The sequence below is a fragment of the Saimiri boliviensis genome, chromosome 2, assembly GCF_048565385.1.
Source record: "Saimiri boliviensis isolate mSaiBol1 chromosome 2, mSaiBol1.pri, whole genome shotgun sequence".
In the NCBI taxonomy this organism is placed as follows: Eukaryota; Metazoa; Chordata; class Mammalia; order Primates; family Cebidae; genus Saimiri; species Saimiri boliviensis.
In genome coordinates, this window is record NC_133450.1 from 190,943,585 (window position 1) to 190,958,097 (window position 14,513).

The window sequence follows — 14,513 nt, forward strand, 5'->3', positions numbered from 1 at the left end:
CAGAGTTATATGGACACTCACTAGCATTCCAGAAGGGCATTTCCTGAATAGAGTTAGATTTTAGGTATTTGTGATTTTTTTTTTTTTGAGACGGAGTTTCGCTCTTGTTACCCAGGCTGGAGTGCAATGGCGCGATCTCAGCTCACCGCAACCTCCGCCTCCTGGGTTCAGGCAATTCACCTGCCTCAGCCTCCTGAGTAGCTGGGATTACAGGCATGCGCCACCATGCCCAGCTAATTTTTTGTATTTTTAGTAGAGACGGGGTTTCACCATGTCGACCAGGATGGTCTCGATCTCTTGACCTCATGATCCACCCACCTCAGCCTCCCAAAGTGCTGGGATTACAGGCGTGAGCCACTGCGCCCGGCCGAAATTTTTTTTAACATTTCTTTTTTGGTGGGCAATGGAGGTGAAAGGGGGTAAGGAAACAGGGCATGACTCCCATTCCAACCTTTTTTAGTTTCCAAATTGTACTCTTAACATCACCCTACAGCAACATGTTTATTTCAAAGTGCCATATCAGAAGGAAAATGAGGCCGGGCATGGCAGGTCACACCTGTAATCCCAGCACTTTGGAAGGCTAAGGCAGGAGGATCACTTGAGCCCTGGAGTTCGAGACCAGCCTGGGCAATATGGCAAAACTCCATCTCTACAAAAAATGCCAAAAACTAGCCAGGTATGGTGCCGTGTGCCTGTAATCCAAGCTACTCAGGAGGCTGAGGCAGGATTACCTGAGCCCAAGAGGTCAAGGCTGCAGTGAGCTGTGACCTCACTCCAGCCTGAGTGACAGAGTAAGACCTTTCGCCAAAAAAAAAAAAAAAAAAAAAGCATACCTGTAACAGTCATGCATAATGACATTTAGTAACATGTTTTCTCATTTTGCTTTTTTTGCAAAAATTTTATTTCAAATTTTATTTGAAAAATGAATGAGAAAACATGTTACTAAATGTCATTGTGCATGACTGTCACACATATGCAAAACTAGGGAAAGTTTTTTCAATCTGTAAGCAAAAACCAAACTAATTATAACTAGTTTGTTGTTTAAACTTTACCAGAGTTAAAATTAATAAATACAACTTATTAGAGACCTGTAACTTTAAGTAGAGTTTCATATCACCCCATTGTGAATGATGAGGATTCTTCTTCACAATAAATTTAAGAGCTGGCTCTCTTTTTTCTAAATCACAATCTTTCAGAAGATATTCTTGTTTTGCCTCTGTTTTGGTGATAAGCTTGTGTTTATCATCAGCATCTCTGAAAACAGATTAAATTCATTACGTAAGTTAGTTATTTTAAATAAATTGCAAATAGCCCAACAACTTAGGGGCACCCACAGCAAAAAAGCACATAAATAATACATTTTCCTGCAACTGTCATGGTTAAATTAGCAACATAGGAATTCTAACAGAAAAATATCTTTCACTTATTCTAATAAATTATATTATATAGAGAAGAAACATTCCTAGCAAAGGCTCTAGGGCAAGGGTGTACTTTGCAAATGGACCACACAGCAAGGGACCAGTGTAACTAGAAGACAAGTGATGGTGAGGAGTGGTGGGAGATACAGTCAGAGACAGTTGGCCTTGCAAGCAATGGTGAAGAAAATTTTATTCTAAATGGCATTAGAAACCAAGCTTTGAGCAAAATACTGTATGAAGAAGAGACCCTAGGGGTACTAAAGGGGTAGTTGGGGAGAGACTAGTTACAACATTACTGCAGTGGTCCAGGCAAGAGATGACGGTGGCCTAGGCTAAGGCAGCAGTGGGAGAGGAGGAGATGCAGATGGATTCAGGATATGGTTTGAGCATAGAGCCAAACAGCTTTGGAATTAATACACACAAGAGAGCGGAGACATAGCCAGTGAATGAAGCTGCCTGTACTAAAATGGTAAACACTAAAGAGCAGGTACAGGTTAGGGAGGGGAGAAATCAAAGGTTCTATCAGAGGATTCTGTCACAAAACCATAAAAGTTAAAACTAGGAATGGCTGTATGAAAGCTAAATAATTCAGAAGTATAAACTAATGGGAGACATGCAGACTATACTGTACTATAACTATAATCTTTAATGATATTGAAAAAGAATGGAGGACCATGTTCCTGATAATGATTAAACAAAAAAGTGTAATGTTTCCAGACTTTTCAAGGTGTTGGCAGAGACTGTGTTCCTTTCTGGAGGCACTAAGTAAGAATCCATCTCCTTGCCCTTTCTAGCTTCTAGAGGCCACCTGCATTCCTTAACTTATGACGCCCTCCTCCCACTTTCACAGCCAGTGATGGTGGCTTCTCATATTGCATCACTCATTTCTTCCATAATTGAATGTCCCTCAGACCCTCAGCTCTCCTCTTCCACTTTTAAGAAAGCTCATGTGCTTGTATTGGGTCTACCTGGATAACCCAGGATAATCTTCCCATCTTGAGGTCTTTAACATTAATCATATCTGCAAAGTCCCTTTTGCTATGGCAAGATAATATATTCACAACTTTCTTTAAACTGGTACAACGGCTGCTTCCATTTTATCTTGGAAATAAATTATATGGAGTGTTTCAGTTCCCAAAAGCTATACTGGCTTTAAGGAGAATGATGACAAGACTAAGGACCTTAACCACTGTGTCAGTGGGAAATAAGTTTGTCATCTATAGTTCCAGCTGTGGTGCCAGAACATTCCCAGCCATATATCTGATCATGAGGCCAGGGACCACATCTCCCTCTCTGTCTACTGAAGATTCCACTCAGCAACAAGCCAATCATGATGGCTCCCAATGTCTGCAGAAGGGACTTTAAAGGGTAGATCCTTCAGGCAGGTGAGGAGTTGATTTAAGGCTGTAGGGACAAAGTAAGAACAGGGAACGAATAAGGGGTGGGGGGGGGCAACTAAGATTCCAAGACAGGACCTTCAGTGTGCAAAAGACATCAACGGCATTTGGCTGAGTAAACAGTAGCGATAAGAGAACCATGTGAACTGAGAACGGTTATTGTGGATGATATAAAAAGAGGATAAAGTCTAGAAGAAGAAAAAGAAGGGAAGAATATGATTTTTCCTCATCTATTTATGAGGGTAGCAAAAGACGAATGAAAAAAGGTATCATGAGCTACTGTCCTCTCACTGAAGGCCCCAGTCCTCTGACCCAGGTGTAAACACACCCTGGAATAATTAAGAAATAGAGGGATCGTTAGGGCTGGGAGAAGAGAAGTGTTAGGAGTCTGCCACTGAGAGATGTTTAAAAAACAAAAACAAAAAAACTCAGGCCACCAGAAAGGAAAAGGAAATTTATATGGCAGAACCACTGGCATCCTTCCTATTTTATGGGGTATATCATAAGCTTTAATAAGCACAGATCTACTATATTTGGCAAAATAGAAACCAAAGAAGTTTTAGGAAATGCCCAAAATAAAAACCGTAATTATTAAGAAAATATCATATCCAAACAGATATAACTTGTTTTGTCCGAAACCTACACATAAACATTGGCAATTCGGAACACCATCTAAAATAAGTACCTGCAGTTATCACAAGTTGGCAAGTCAAAGTGGTTCATAAGATAAGAATCCATAAATTCTTTCCCACATTCTTCACATATTACATAATCAAATTCCATCACAGGTCCTAAGAAAAGGAAAATGAACTCTAAGTTTCCTTTTTTATGACTAGAACAATATATTCTCCTCTATCTTATTAGCTTATCAGCATGTATGTTATGCCTAATATAAATATATTTAAGTAAAAGACCAAATAAGATCTTGATTATGTTTATCTATAAAAACAATTTTTTAAGAGGAAAAAGAAAAGGAAGTAACATAAAGAAAAAAACCTAGCAATTCAACAAGTATTTCTCAATCCCAGCTTTGTGCAAGGTACTTGTATTAGTGTTACACTGCAGCTATAAGAAACTACCATCAAGTGGCTTAAAACACGCATTTATTATCACACAGATCTCTAGATTATTCTGACATGGGTCTCAGTGGGCTAAAATCAAGGTGTTGGCAGGGCTGCATTCCTTTCTGGAGGCTCTAGGCAAGAATCCATCTGCTTGCCTTTTCCAGCTTCTCGAGGCTGTATTCCTTGACTCGTGATCCCTTCCTCCATCTTCACAGCCAGCAGTGATGGCTTCTCACATTGCAGCACTCACTTCTTCCATAATACATGTCCCTCTGACTCTCAGCTTTCCTCTTCTGCTTTTTTTTTTTTTTTTTTTTTTGAGATGGAGTCTTGCTCTGTTGCACAGGCTGGAGTGCAGTGATACGATCTCGGCTCACTGTAACCTCTGCCTCCTTCGCCTCCCCTGCCTCCCAGATTCAAGCAATTCTCCTGCCTCAGCCTCCCAAGTAGCTGAGATTACAGGTATACACCACCATGCCTAATTTTGGGTTTTTTTTTTTTTTTTTTTTTTTTTGAGACGGAGTTTCGCTCTTGTTACCCAGGCTGGAGTGTAATGGCGCGATCTCGGCTCACCGCAACCTCCGCCTCCTGGGTTCAAGCAATTCTCCTGCCTCAGCCTCCTGAGTAGCTGGGATTACAGGCACGTGCCACCATGCCCAGCTAATTTTTTGTATTTTTAATAGAGACGGGGTTTCACCATGTTGACCAGGATGGTCTCGATCTCTTGACCTCGTGATCCACCTGCCTCGGCCTCCCAAAGTGCTGGGATTACAGGCTTGAGCCACGGCACCCGGCCGGGTTTTGAGGGGGGCTGTTTAGCTTGCTCTGTCACCCAGGTTGGAGTACAGTGGTGCAATCTTGGCTCACTGCAACCTCTGCCTCCCAGGTTCAAGTGACTGTCCTGCCTTTGCCTCCTGAGTAGCTGGGATTGCAGGCACACACCACCACGCCAGGCTAATTTTTGTATTTTTAGTAGAGATGGGGTTTCACCACATTGGCCAGGCTGGGCTCGAACTCCTGACCTCCTGATCCACCTGCCTCAGCCTATCAAAGTGCTGGGATTACAGACATGAGCCACCATGCCCAGCCCTAATTTTTGTATTTTTATTAGAGACAGAGTTTCGCCATGTTGGCCAGGTTGGTCTTGAACTCCTGACCTCATGTGATCCACCTGCCCTGGTCTACCAAAGTGCTGGGATTACAGGCATGAGCTACCTCGCCTGGCCCCTCTTCCACTTCTAAGGAAACTTGTGTGTACACTGGGTCTACCTGGATAACCCAGGATAATCTCCCCATCTCAAGGTCTTTAACCTTAATCATATCTGCAAAGTCCTTTTTGCTATGATAAGGGTAATAGATTCATCGGTTCCAGGGTAATTAAGGCATTGACATCCCTGGGGACCATTATTCTGCCTATCACAGCACTGTTGAAAGTACAAAAGAGATTAGTCCCAGAGTGGTAGGGTGAAAAGGGATCTGCTTACAGACAGGGTACCAACAGTACACGGGAAAGAGCAATAATGAGCATGGTAATAGAAGAAAAGAGACAACAACAGAATTCACTTCCAAATGGAAAAATTTTTTTCTCCTTCATTCTATGTCCTACCAACAAAGCAAATAGCTTCTTCTTTGTCTCACCTACTGGATTATAAACTCCTTGAAGGGAGAGACTGTATTCAGCCATGTATCCTCAACTCCCAGCACAGAAAAACCACTCTTAGGTTAAGGTAAAGCTAGGTTATTTAAGGACTTCAAATGCCTCGCTAAGGAATTTAATCCTTTAAGAATTGTTTCTCCTAGTACTTTTATAAATTTTACTAGTAAGGCTGGGCACAGTGACTCAATCCTCTAATCCCAGCACTTTGGGAGGCCAAGGTGGGTGGATCACTTGAGTCCAGGAGTTCGAGACCAGCCTGGCCATCATGGCAAAATCCTGTCTCTACAAAAAATACAAAAATTAGCCAGGCATCAATTAGCTGAGCATGGTGGTGTGCGCCTATAATCCCAGCTACTCAGGAGGCTGAAGTAGGAGAATCATTTGTAGCTGGGAGGCGGAGGTTGCAGGAGCCGAGGTTGCAGCGAGCCAAGATCGTGCCACTGCACTCCAGCCTGGGCAACATGAGCAAAATTCCATCTCAAAAAAAAAAAAAAAAAAGGCAAAATAAAGAAAAGGGGAGTTGTCATTTATTAACTGTTTATTTCAAAATATTCCTATCACTGCCTTCCCTTACCTCCTTCTAACACACTAATCTCCAAACTTAAAAAAAAAAAAAAAAGTTTTCTGTAGAATATTAAAGGAGCATAGCTATAGACAAAAGGAAAAACTAAAAATTTTGGAACAGGGCTAGTGACAGTCAAAGTGGTATCTTTGAAAAAATTACCAGGATGCATTAGAATGAAGAGAAACTGTGGTAGAAATACCAATTAGGAAGCTACTACACCATTAATCAAAACATATACAATGTACAGTTTTCTAATTTAAAACATTCTTTATAATGGGAATTCCTAAATAAGCACATGATGATTTTCAAACTCTGTCACTCCCTTTTACATTTACCACTCAGAAACTGGCAATCTACCATAAGCAAGAGTTGTGTAATTATTTCATTATATATTACAATGTAATAATAATGGAAATAAAGTACACAATAAAATGTAATGTGCTTGAATCATCCTGAAACCATACCTGCCGCCCCTCCACCCCACCCCAGGTTTTGTCTTCCATGAAACCAGTCCCTGGTGCAAATAAAAACAAATACTTTAATCTTTCAAGTCTCAGCTTCTGCACACATAGATTGGAGCAGGGCAACCACCTACATGGATGCACAACACTTTTGTAGCTGCAACTAAAGACTAGAATAGGGTTTTGTGGGTTTTTTAAGCTGTTATATTGCACTGTTGGCTGCCAAACTTATGAACAAATAAAGCATTTCTATTTTCTTCCCAAAGAGTGTGACAATATCCTCACTGTGAAGATATGTATACATATAAGTGATTTACCAAAGCACTAACCTTAGATCTTAGTTATAGCTTTCTTTCTATGCTGGTCTATCTCATACTTTGTAATCTACTTTCTTTCTCTACAGATAAATAAAAGAATGTCCTAAATGTTATCTCTTGAGTTCTGGTGCCTCATTTGATCAAGATAATTTTGAGTATTTATTCTATCAATCAATAGACTGGCTAACCCTGCCTGTTATAAAACAACAGAGAGCATCAACCCCTAAGTACATCAGCTACAAGTTAAGTAATCATTTCCACATGCATGGCTGTTTCTTTAATTTTTTTTCTTTAACTCTACCAGCAAAACTGCCAAACGTTATCACTTTTATAATGCACTCCAATTAAAGTACGGCATTTATTTAGCATCGGTTTGCATAGAATTATGCATGTTACTCAAAATAACCAATCGAGATGCTTATTTTTGAAAAACTCACTTTACCTGGTTGATGAACAACTTTTCCAATTTTTTGTTCTTCTTCTTCCTCTTCTAAAATGAAGCCTCCTCCTGTGTCAATTATCTTTGGGGCAGCTTTTACATTAGCCATGCCTAGAAAAGTAAGTGTCAGTAGTCAACAATTTAGGTAAGTCCGTATGTTCCCTTCTGCATAAACAGCAAATTCCTTTAAATTCAATGTATCTCAAACATAAAGATGTCCACAATAATTACTTCCATTCAACATTATACTGAAGGTCCCAGCTAGTGCAACAAAGCTAGAAAACCAAAAAGGTACAAAGGATGAAAAGAAAGAAGACAGGATCCATTCACAGCTGATGTGATTATGTATGTAAAATAGCCACAGGAATCTATACAATTAGAATTAAGAATTAAAACTAGGAAAAGATGTGTAAAATCTCTGCACTGAAAACTACAAACACTAAGAGAAATCAAAGAGGACTTAAATGGAGAAATAGGCTAGGCACGGTGGCTCACACCTGTACTGCCAGCACTTTAGGAGGCCAAGGTGGGTAGATCACCTGAGATCAGGAGTTCAAGACCAGCCTGGTCAACATGACCAGTCACTACTGAAATATACAAAAATTAGCCAGGCGTGGTGGCGGAGGCCTGTAATCTCAGCTACTTGGGAGGTTGAGGCAGGAGAATTGCTTGAACCCAGGAAAAGGAGCCAAGATCGCATGCACCACTGCGCTCCAGCCTGGGAAACAGAGCAAAACTCCGTCTCAAAATAATTAAACGGAGAAACATACTATGTATGAATTTTAAACCTCAGTATTATAAAAATGTCAGTTCTTCACAAATTTATCTAAAGATTCAAGGTGATCTCAGCCAGAACCCCAGCAATGAGCTGTGTTGTGTTATGTGTGTGTGCACACGCGCACACCTGGAAATTTCCATTTCATATTTTGAGCCATGGTTGATTGTGGGTAACTAAAGCCACGGAAAGTGAAACCCTGGATAAGGGAGGACTAACATATGCATGTCTGACAAAGGACTCACATTCAGAATACATAATCAAATCCTCTAAATCAGTAAAAGACAAATAACCCAACTTTCCTAAAACTAGGCACAGGATCTGAATAGGCACCTTCACAAATGAGGATATCCAAATGGCCAAAAGCACAAAAAAAGGTTCTCATTATCTCTAATCATTGGGAAAATACAAATTAAAACCATAATGAAGTATCATTAGACTCTCACCAGAATGTCTAAGATGAAAAAGACTGACAATACCATGATAATACCGAGCGAGAGGATGTGGAGCCACCAGAACTGCCATACACTGCTGGTGAGATTGGAAACTGATAGAACCACTGTTTGGCAATATCTACTAAAGCTTAACATAATTACACCTCTCCTATGACCCAGCAATTCCGTCTCCGGGCGTATACACAATAGAAGTGAGTGTGTATGTACACTAAAAGACATAAACAAGAGGCCAACAAACATATGAAAAAATGCTCATCATCACCGGTCATTAGAGAAATGCAAATCAAAACTACAATGAGATACCACCTCACGCCAGTTAGAACAGTGATCATTAAAAAATCTGGAGACAACAGATGCTGGAGAGGATGTGGAGAAATAACACTTTTACACTGTTGGCGGGAGTGTAAATTAGTTCAACCATTGTGGAAGACAGTGTGGCAATTCCTCAAGGACCTAGACAGAAATTCCATTTGACCCAGCAATCCCATTACTGGGTATATATCCAAAAGACTATAAATCCTTCTACTATAAGGACACATGTACACGAATGTTCATTGCAGCACTGTTTACAATAGCAAAGACCTGGAATCAACCCAAATGCCCACCAATGATAGACTGGATAGGGAAAATGTGGCACATATACACCATGGAATACTATGCCGCCATAAAAAACGATGAGTTTGTGTCCTTTGTAGGGACATGGATGAACCTGGAAACCATCATTCTCAGCAAACTGACACAAGAACAGAAAATCAAACACTGCATATTCTCACTCATAGGCGAGTGTTGAACAATGAGAACACATGGACACAGGGAGGGGAGCATCACACACTAGGGTCTATAGGGGGGAAACAGGGGAGGGACAGTGGGGGTGGGGGTGAGGAATTGGGGAGAGAGAGCATGGGGAGAAATGCCAGATATAGGTGATGGGGAGGAAGGCAGCACATCACACTGCCATGCATGTACCTATGCAACAATCTTGCATGTTCTTCACGTGTACCCCAAAACCTAAAATGCAATAAAAAGTAGAAAAAACAAAAACAAAAAACAAACAAAACAAGACATAAACAAGAATGTTTACAGAGGTTTTATTCATTAACAGCCCCAAAATGGAAACTACCCAAATATCCACCAAAAGGAAAATGGAAAAATTGTGACATAATACAAAAGAATCTATACAACATATAAATGCACAAACTACCAATGCATGCAACAAAATGCGTGAATCTCTCAGTTACTATGTTGCACAAAAAGTCAGATACTGTTATGACTCAGTGTACATGAACTTTGGAAATAATACCAATCAAATGGTCACAAGAGTATTACTTTGAGAGTAGAGAGTGGACACTGACTAGGAAGGAGCCACAGGAAAACTTTTAAGGTTCTGGAAGTGTACGTATCTTGATCACTATGGTGTTTACACAACCATTTACATATGTAAAATTCAGATGAGTACATTTTACACTACGTTACACCTCCATTTTTTTATTACCTTTTTTTTTTTTCTTGAGACAGAGTCTTGCTCTGTTACCCAGGCTAGAGTGCTGTGGACTTCGGCTCACTGCAACCTCTGTCTCCCAGGTTCAAGCGATTCTCCTGCCTCAGACTTCCAAGTAGCTGGGATTATAGGTGCCCACCACTGTGCCTGGCTAATTTTTGTATTTTTAGTAGAGACAGGGTATCACCATCTTGGCCAGGCTGGTCTCGAACTCCTGACCTCATGATCTACCCGCCTTGGTCTCTCAAAGTGCTGGGATTACAGGCACGAGCCACCGTGCCCAGCCCGCTTTTTTAAAAAAGACAAGTTCCTCATCAGCAATGGAACAAGGCTTGATGGAAAACGAGTGTGTTCCAATTACAGAAGCAGGCTTCAAAATGTGGATAATGAGAAACTTCTGTGAATTAAAAGAACTTGTTTTAAACCAATCCAAAGAAACTAAGAACTTTGAAAAAAGATTTGACGAAATGTTAACCAGAATACACAATTTAGAGAGGAATATAAGTGAATTGATGGAGCTGAAAAACACAATACGAGAACTTCGTGAAGTATGCACAAGTTTTAACAGCCGAATTGATCAAGCAGAAGAAAGGATATCAGAGGTCGAAGACCAACTCAATGAAATAAAACAAGAAGACAAGATTAGAGAAAAAAGGATAAAAAGGAACGAGCAAAGTCTCCAAGAAATATGGGACTATGTGAAAAGACCTAATCTACGCTTGATAGGTGTACCTGAATGTGACGAAGAGAATGAATCCAAGCTGAAAAATACGCTTCAGGACATTATTCAGGAAAATTTTCCCAGCCTAGTAATGCAGGATAATATTCAACTCCAGGTAATACAGAGAACACCACAGAGATATTCCTCAAGAAGAGCAACTCCAAGGCACATAATTGTCAGATTCACCAGGGTTGAAATGAAGGAGAAAATACTAAGGGCAGCCAGAGAGAAAGGTCAGGTTACCCACAAAGGGAAGCCTATCAGACTTACAGCAGATCTCTCAGCAGAAACCCTACAAGCCAGAAGAGAGTGGGGACCAATATTCAACATCCTTAAAGAAAAGAACTTTCAACCCAGAATTTCACATCCAGCCAAACTAAGCTTCACAAGTGAAGGAAAAATAAAGTTTTTTGTCAATAAGCAAGCACTCAGAGATTTCATCACCACCAGGCCTGCTTTACAAGAGCTTCTGAAAGAACCACTACACATAGAAAGGAACAAACAGTATCAGCCTTTCTAAAAAAAATACCAAAAAGAGCATCAATATAATGAAGAATTTACATAAACGAATGGGCAAAATAGCCAGCTAATATTACATGGCAGTATTAAACTCACATATATTATTATTGATTCTAAATTTAAATTGACTAAATCCCCCATCCAAAGACAGACAGGCAATTTGAATAAAAAACTAAAACCCATCAGTATGCTGCATCCAGACCCATCTCACATTCAAGGATACACAAAGATTTAAAACAAGGGATGGAGAAGGATTTACCAACCAAACAGAGAGCTAAAATAAATAAATAAAAAGCAGAAGTTAAAATTAAGCAACAAAGATCAAAAGAAGCAAAGAAGGACATTATATAATGATAAAAGGATCAATGCAACAACAAGAAGAGCTAAAGATCCTAAATATATACACACCCAATACAGGAATACGTAGATCAGTACCACATCGTATCAACTTAGAAGTTTAAACGAAATGTTCGTTGGCTCCCTGTTTGTTATTCTCTTCCTTCATTTTCTTTTATATCTCCATTATTAAGGACAATTATAGGCATACCCATATTTAGATTGCATTCTAGCCCAGGCAATAAAGCAATACCCCCATTCTCTCTCCCTCTTCCTCTTTTTCTTCCTCTTTATTCTTTTTCTTATAAAAAAAATAAAAATAATAAAAGAAAAATGACACAGTGAAAAAAAAATTTAAAAAGACAATATGTTTTATTCTGCTAAAGTCACTCTCCTTCTCTGGCCTCAATTTTTCCCCCTATTAAATGAAAGGATTAGATTATAAGCCTGTTTCCACTGTTAATAGCAATTCTCACACTATAACACCTGTTGGTATCGCTGTATCCCTTCATTAGACTGAGTGCCTTTACCTGTGTTAATTCTGAGTAAACATTCCATGCGTACCGACTGGATAGACAGAAATGAACGAACGTACCGGAATATGTAATATAAAAAGCAAAGCAAATGAATGGAATGCCAGTAAGCACAATGAGAATTAAGAACAGGGAAAGCTGGAGTAGTCAAGGCCATGACCTGAGCAGGATCCTAAACAATGCTAACTCATGCCCAAAACAAAGCCCAACTTCTCTCTGCTGCTATGCCTTGCTGTTTCCCCAGGACCTTATCACCATTCTTCATATTCTAAGCAAGTTTTTTTCAGTCTCTTTCATGGCATATGTCATGGCACACAGAGGAAAAAAAAAAAATCGTATAGTACCGTGAAATAAAAGTACCACAAAGAAAAAAATCCCGGCACTTACGTAACTCTTGAAACACGGTGGGTTGTACCCAATGCTACAATACAGTACAGTTCTTGGGGAACTGCCTAAGAAATCTTACAGAATGTTCATTCTACCTTGCTTTCCATGTTCAGAAGTTTAATTTAATGTCAGTTTTTGCTATTTTGTACCTTCTGTTCCACAGCCATGAAGTATAAACCTGGAAACCTTTATGGAATCATGAATATTAATTAATCAGGGCAAATGAACTTTTTAATCAGACTCTAGCGTGCCTCAAGCTGAGAAAAGAATAAAAGAAAAGCACTACAAAGCACAAAGGATGAGACCAGTACCATCAAAAGTAGCCAGAATTTACAATTTCCGTGTTAGTATGAATATCAAGACATGCTGCCAGCCTCAGACTCTTCTCACTCTCACTACTTCTGGCTGATAAAAAAAAGAGTAATAGACAATACAGCTCTAAACTGTGCTCGACACAGTACCGTACAGCACTTTCGCAACACATGTACTTCATGTTACAGAGGTAATCCTGAAGAATTGCCTGTCAATCAAACCATATTTCAAGTACCCTGAAAAAAATTTAGTTGACCCAGTGACAAATTCTATAAAAGAATAATTCGCAATGAGAGATCAGTCCTTAATTTACTTCAATAAACACGTTTTGAGCATCTACTTTTTGCCAAGGTCACACGTCCAAGAAAGACTCATGGAATCCATGGATTAGAATCTTAAAGGTTTACTATCCAGTCCCTTCTTCTGATTGCTGAAATCTCCTCTCCTCCATATAAGTAAGGGTTCTTCCAGTTCCTATTTGAGCGCTTCTAGTGATGCGACGCTCACGAGAAGCAATCCATTGCACTTTTGGCAACTCCAAATGTTGAAAGTTCTCCCTAATGAACACCAAGAGCTGCCTCTTCCATCAACTACTTCTGGGTATACAGCTGAGAATCAAGAACTAGTCTAACTCCTCTTTCTGGGACAGCTGAGGCCCTGACACCTGGCACCGACTGGCACCTCTCGGCGGGGGCGGCTGCATCCCTAAACGAAAAGCCGAAGCCGAGCAGCCAAGGTGCAGCGACGAAGGTCCGGGACTGCGGCTCAGGAGGCCCAAGTGCGACCGCGGAACGCTCTGTGGTCGTGGACAGAACGCTTTGACAAGCCGGCTGGGCGGATTCCCTCCCCAAACTGGGGGAGAATCTGAGCCCAGACGCCAGCGCAGTTGACGCGACCCCCGGACCCCGGCACTCGGCTCGCGCGAGCCACTCTGGGGACCAGGGAGGCTGGGAGAGGGAAGGGGGAAGCGCCGCCGCGGCCCAAACCTCCAGTAGCCGCAGCCGCCGTCGCCGGGTAGGGCCGAGCAGCCAGCCGGGCCTGGCGCAGCATCAGCGCCCGCTGCCGCTTCCGCTCGATACTCGCCCGCACCGAGGCAGGCAGCTCCGCGGGTTGCTCTGAAGCCGCCGCCTCCGACGAAGCCCCTTCGGCCGCCGCCATCTCCGACCCACTCCGAGGACGTAGCTCGCAGCCCCACGCACACGCGCTGCGCACCTAGGCGAGTCCGCCGGCCCGCACCGCCGCTGCGCTCACCCAGCGGCCTTTCGGCGTGAGAGCGCCTGCGCAGCTAAGGGGCCCGGGACGGCCGGCAGGGGCGCTGGGCGGAGTCTGGGCACGCGCACAGCCAGAAGTACCCACCTACCTACCTGCTCACTTGTCAGCTGGGAGAAGGGTCTGTGCTGATGAGATCATGTCTCAGGACTTGATCACCTTTAAAGTCTTGCTTGGAGATTCAGAGTATGGACTTTCGAGTCAGACCTGGGTTAAGTCTGAGCTCTTGACAGTAAAACTCTGTGTGACCTTGGGCAAGTTATTTAACCCTTTCCCAAGGTCACACAGAGTTCAGTTTGTTCAGTGGTAAAATGAGGATAATTATGGAACCATTTACTGAGTCGTTGGGAAGATGAGATTGCCAGGACAATACCTGGCATGTAGAAGACC

The 14,513-nt window shown here is 41.5% G+C and overlaps 1 protein-coding gene across 2 annotated transcripts in view; it reads right to left on the reverse strand.

Annotated features, from left to right (window-relative positions):
* Positions 1 to 14,130, reverse strand: part of XPA (XPA, DNA damage recognition and repair factor) — a 28,610-nt gene extending 14,480 nt beyond the window's left edge. For both annotated transcript variants that reach the window (XR_746460.3, XM_003940069.4), the window contains exons 1-4: positions 13,841 to 14,130; positions 7,322 to 7,429; positions 3,501 to 3,606; positions 1,089 to 1,254 (exon numbers count right to left, since the gene is read on the reverse strand). Coding sequence is in view for 1 of the 2 variants with exons in the window: in XM_003940069.4 (XP_003940118.2) it covers positions 1,089 to 1,254; positions 3,501 to 3,606; positions 7,322 to 7,429; positions 13,841 to 14,012 (552 nt within the window). In the remaining variant the exon portion in view is untranslated. The remainder of the gene's footprint in view (positions 1 to 1,088; positions 1,255 to 3,500; positions 3,607 to 7,321; positions 7,430 to 13,840) is intronic.
* Positions 14,131 to 14,513: the final 383 nt, after the last annotated feature.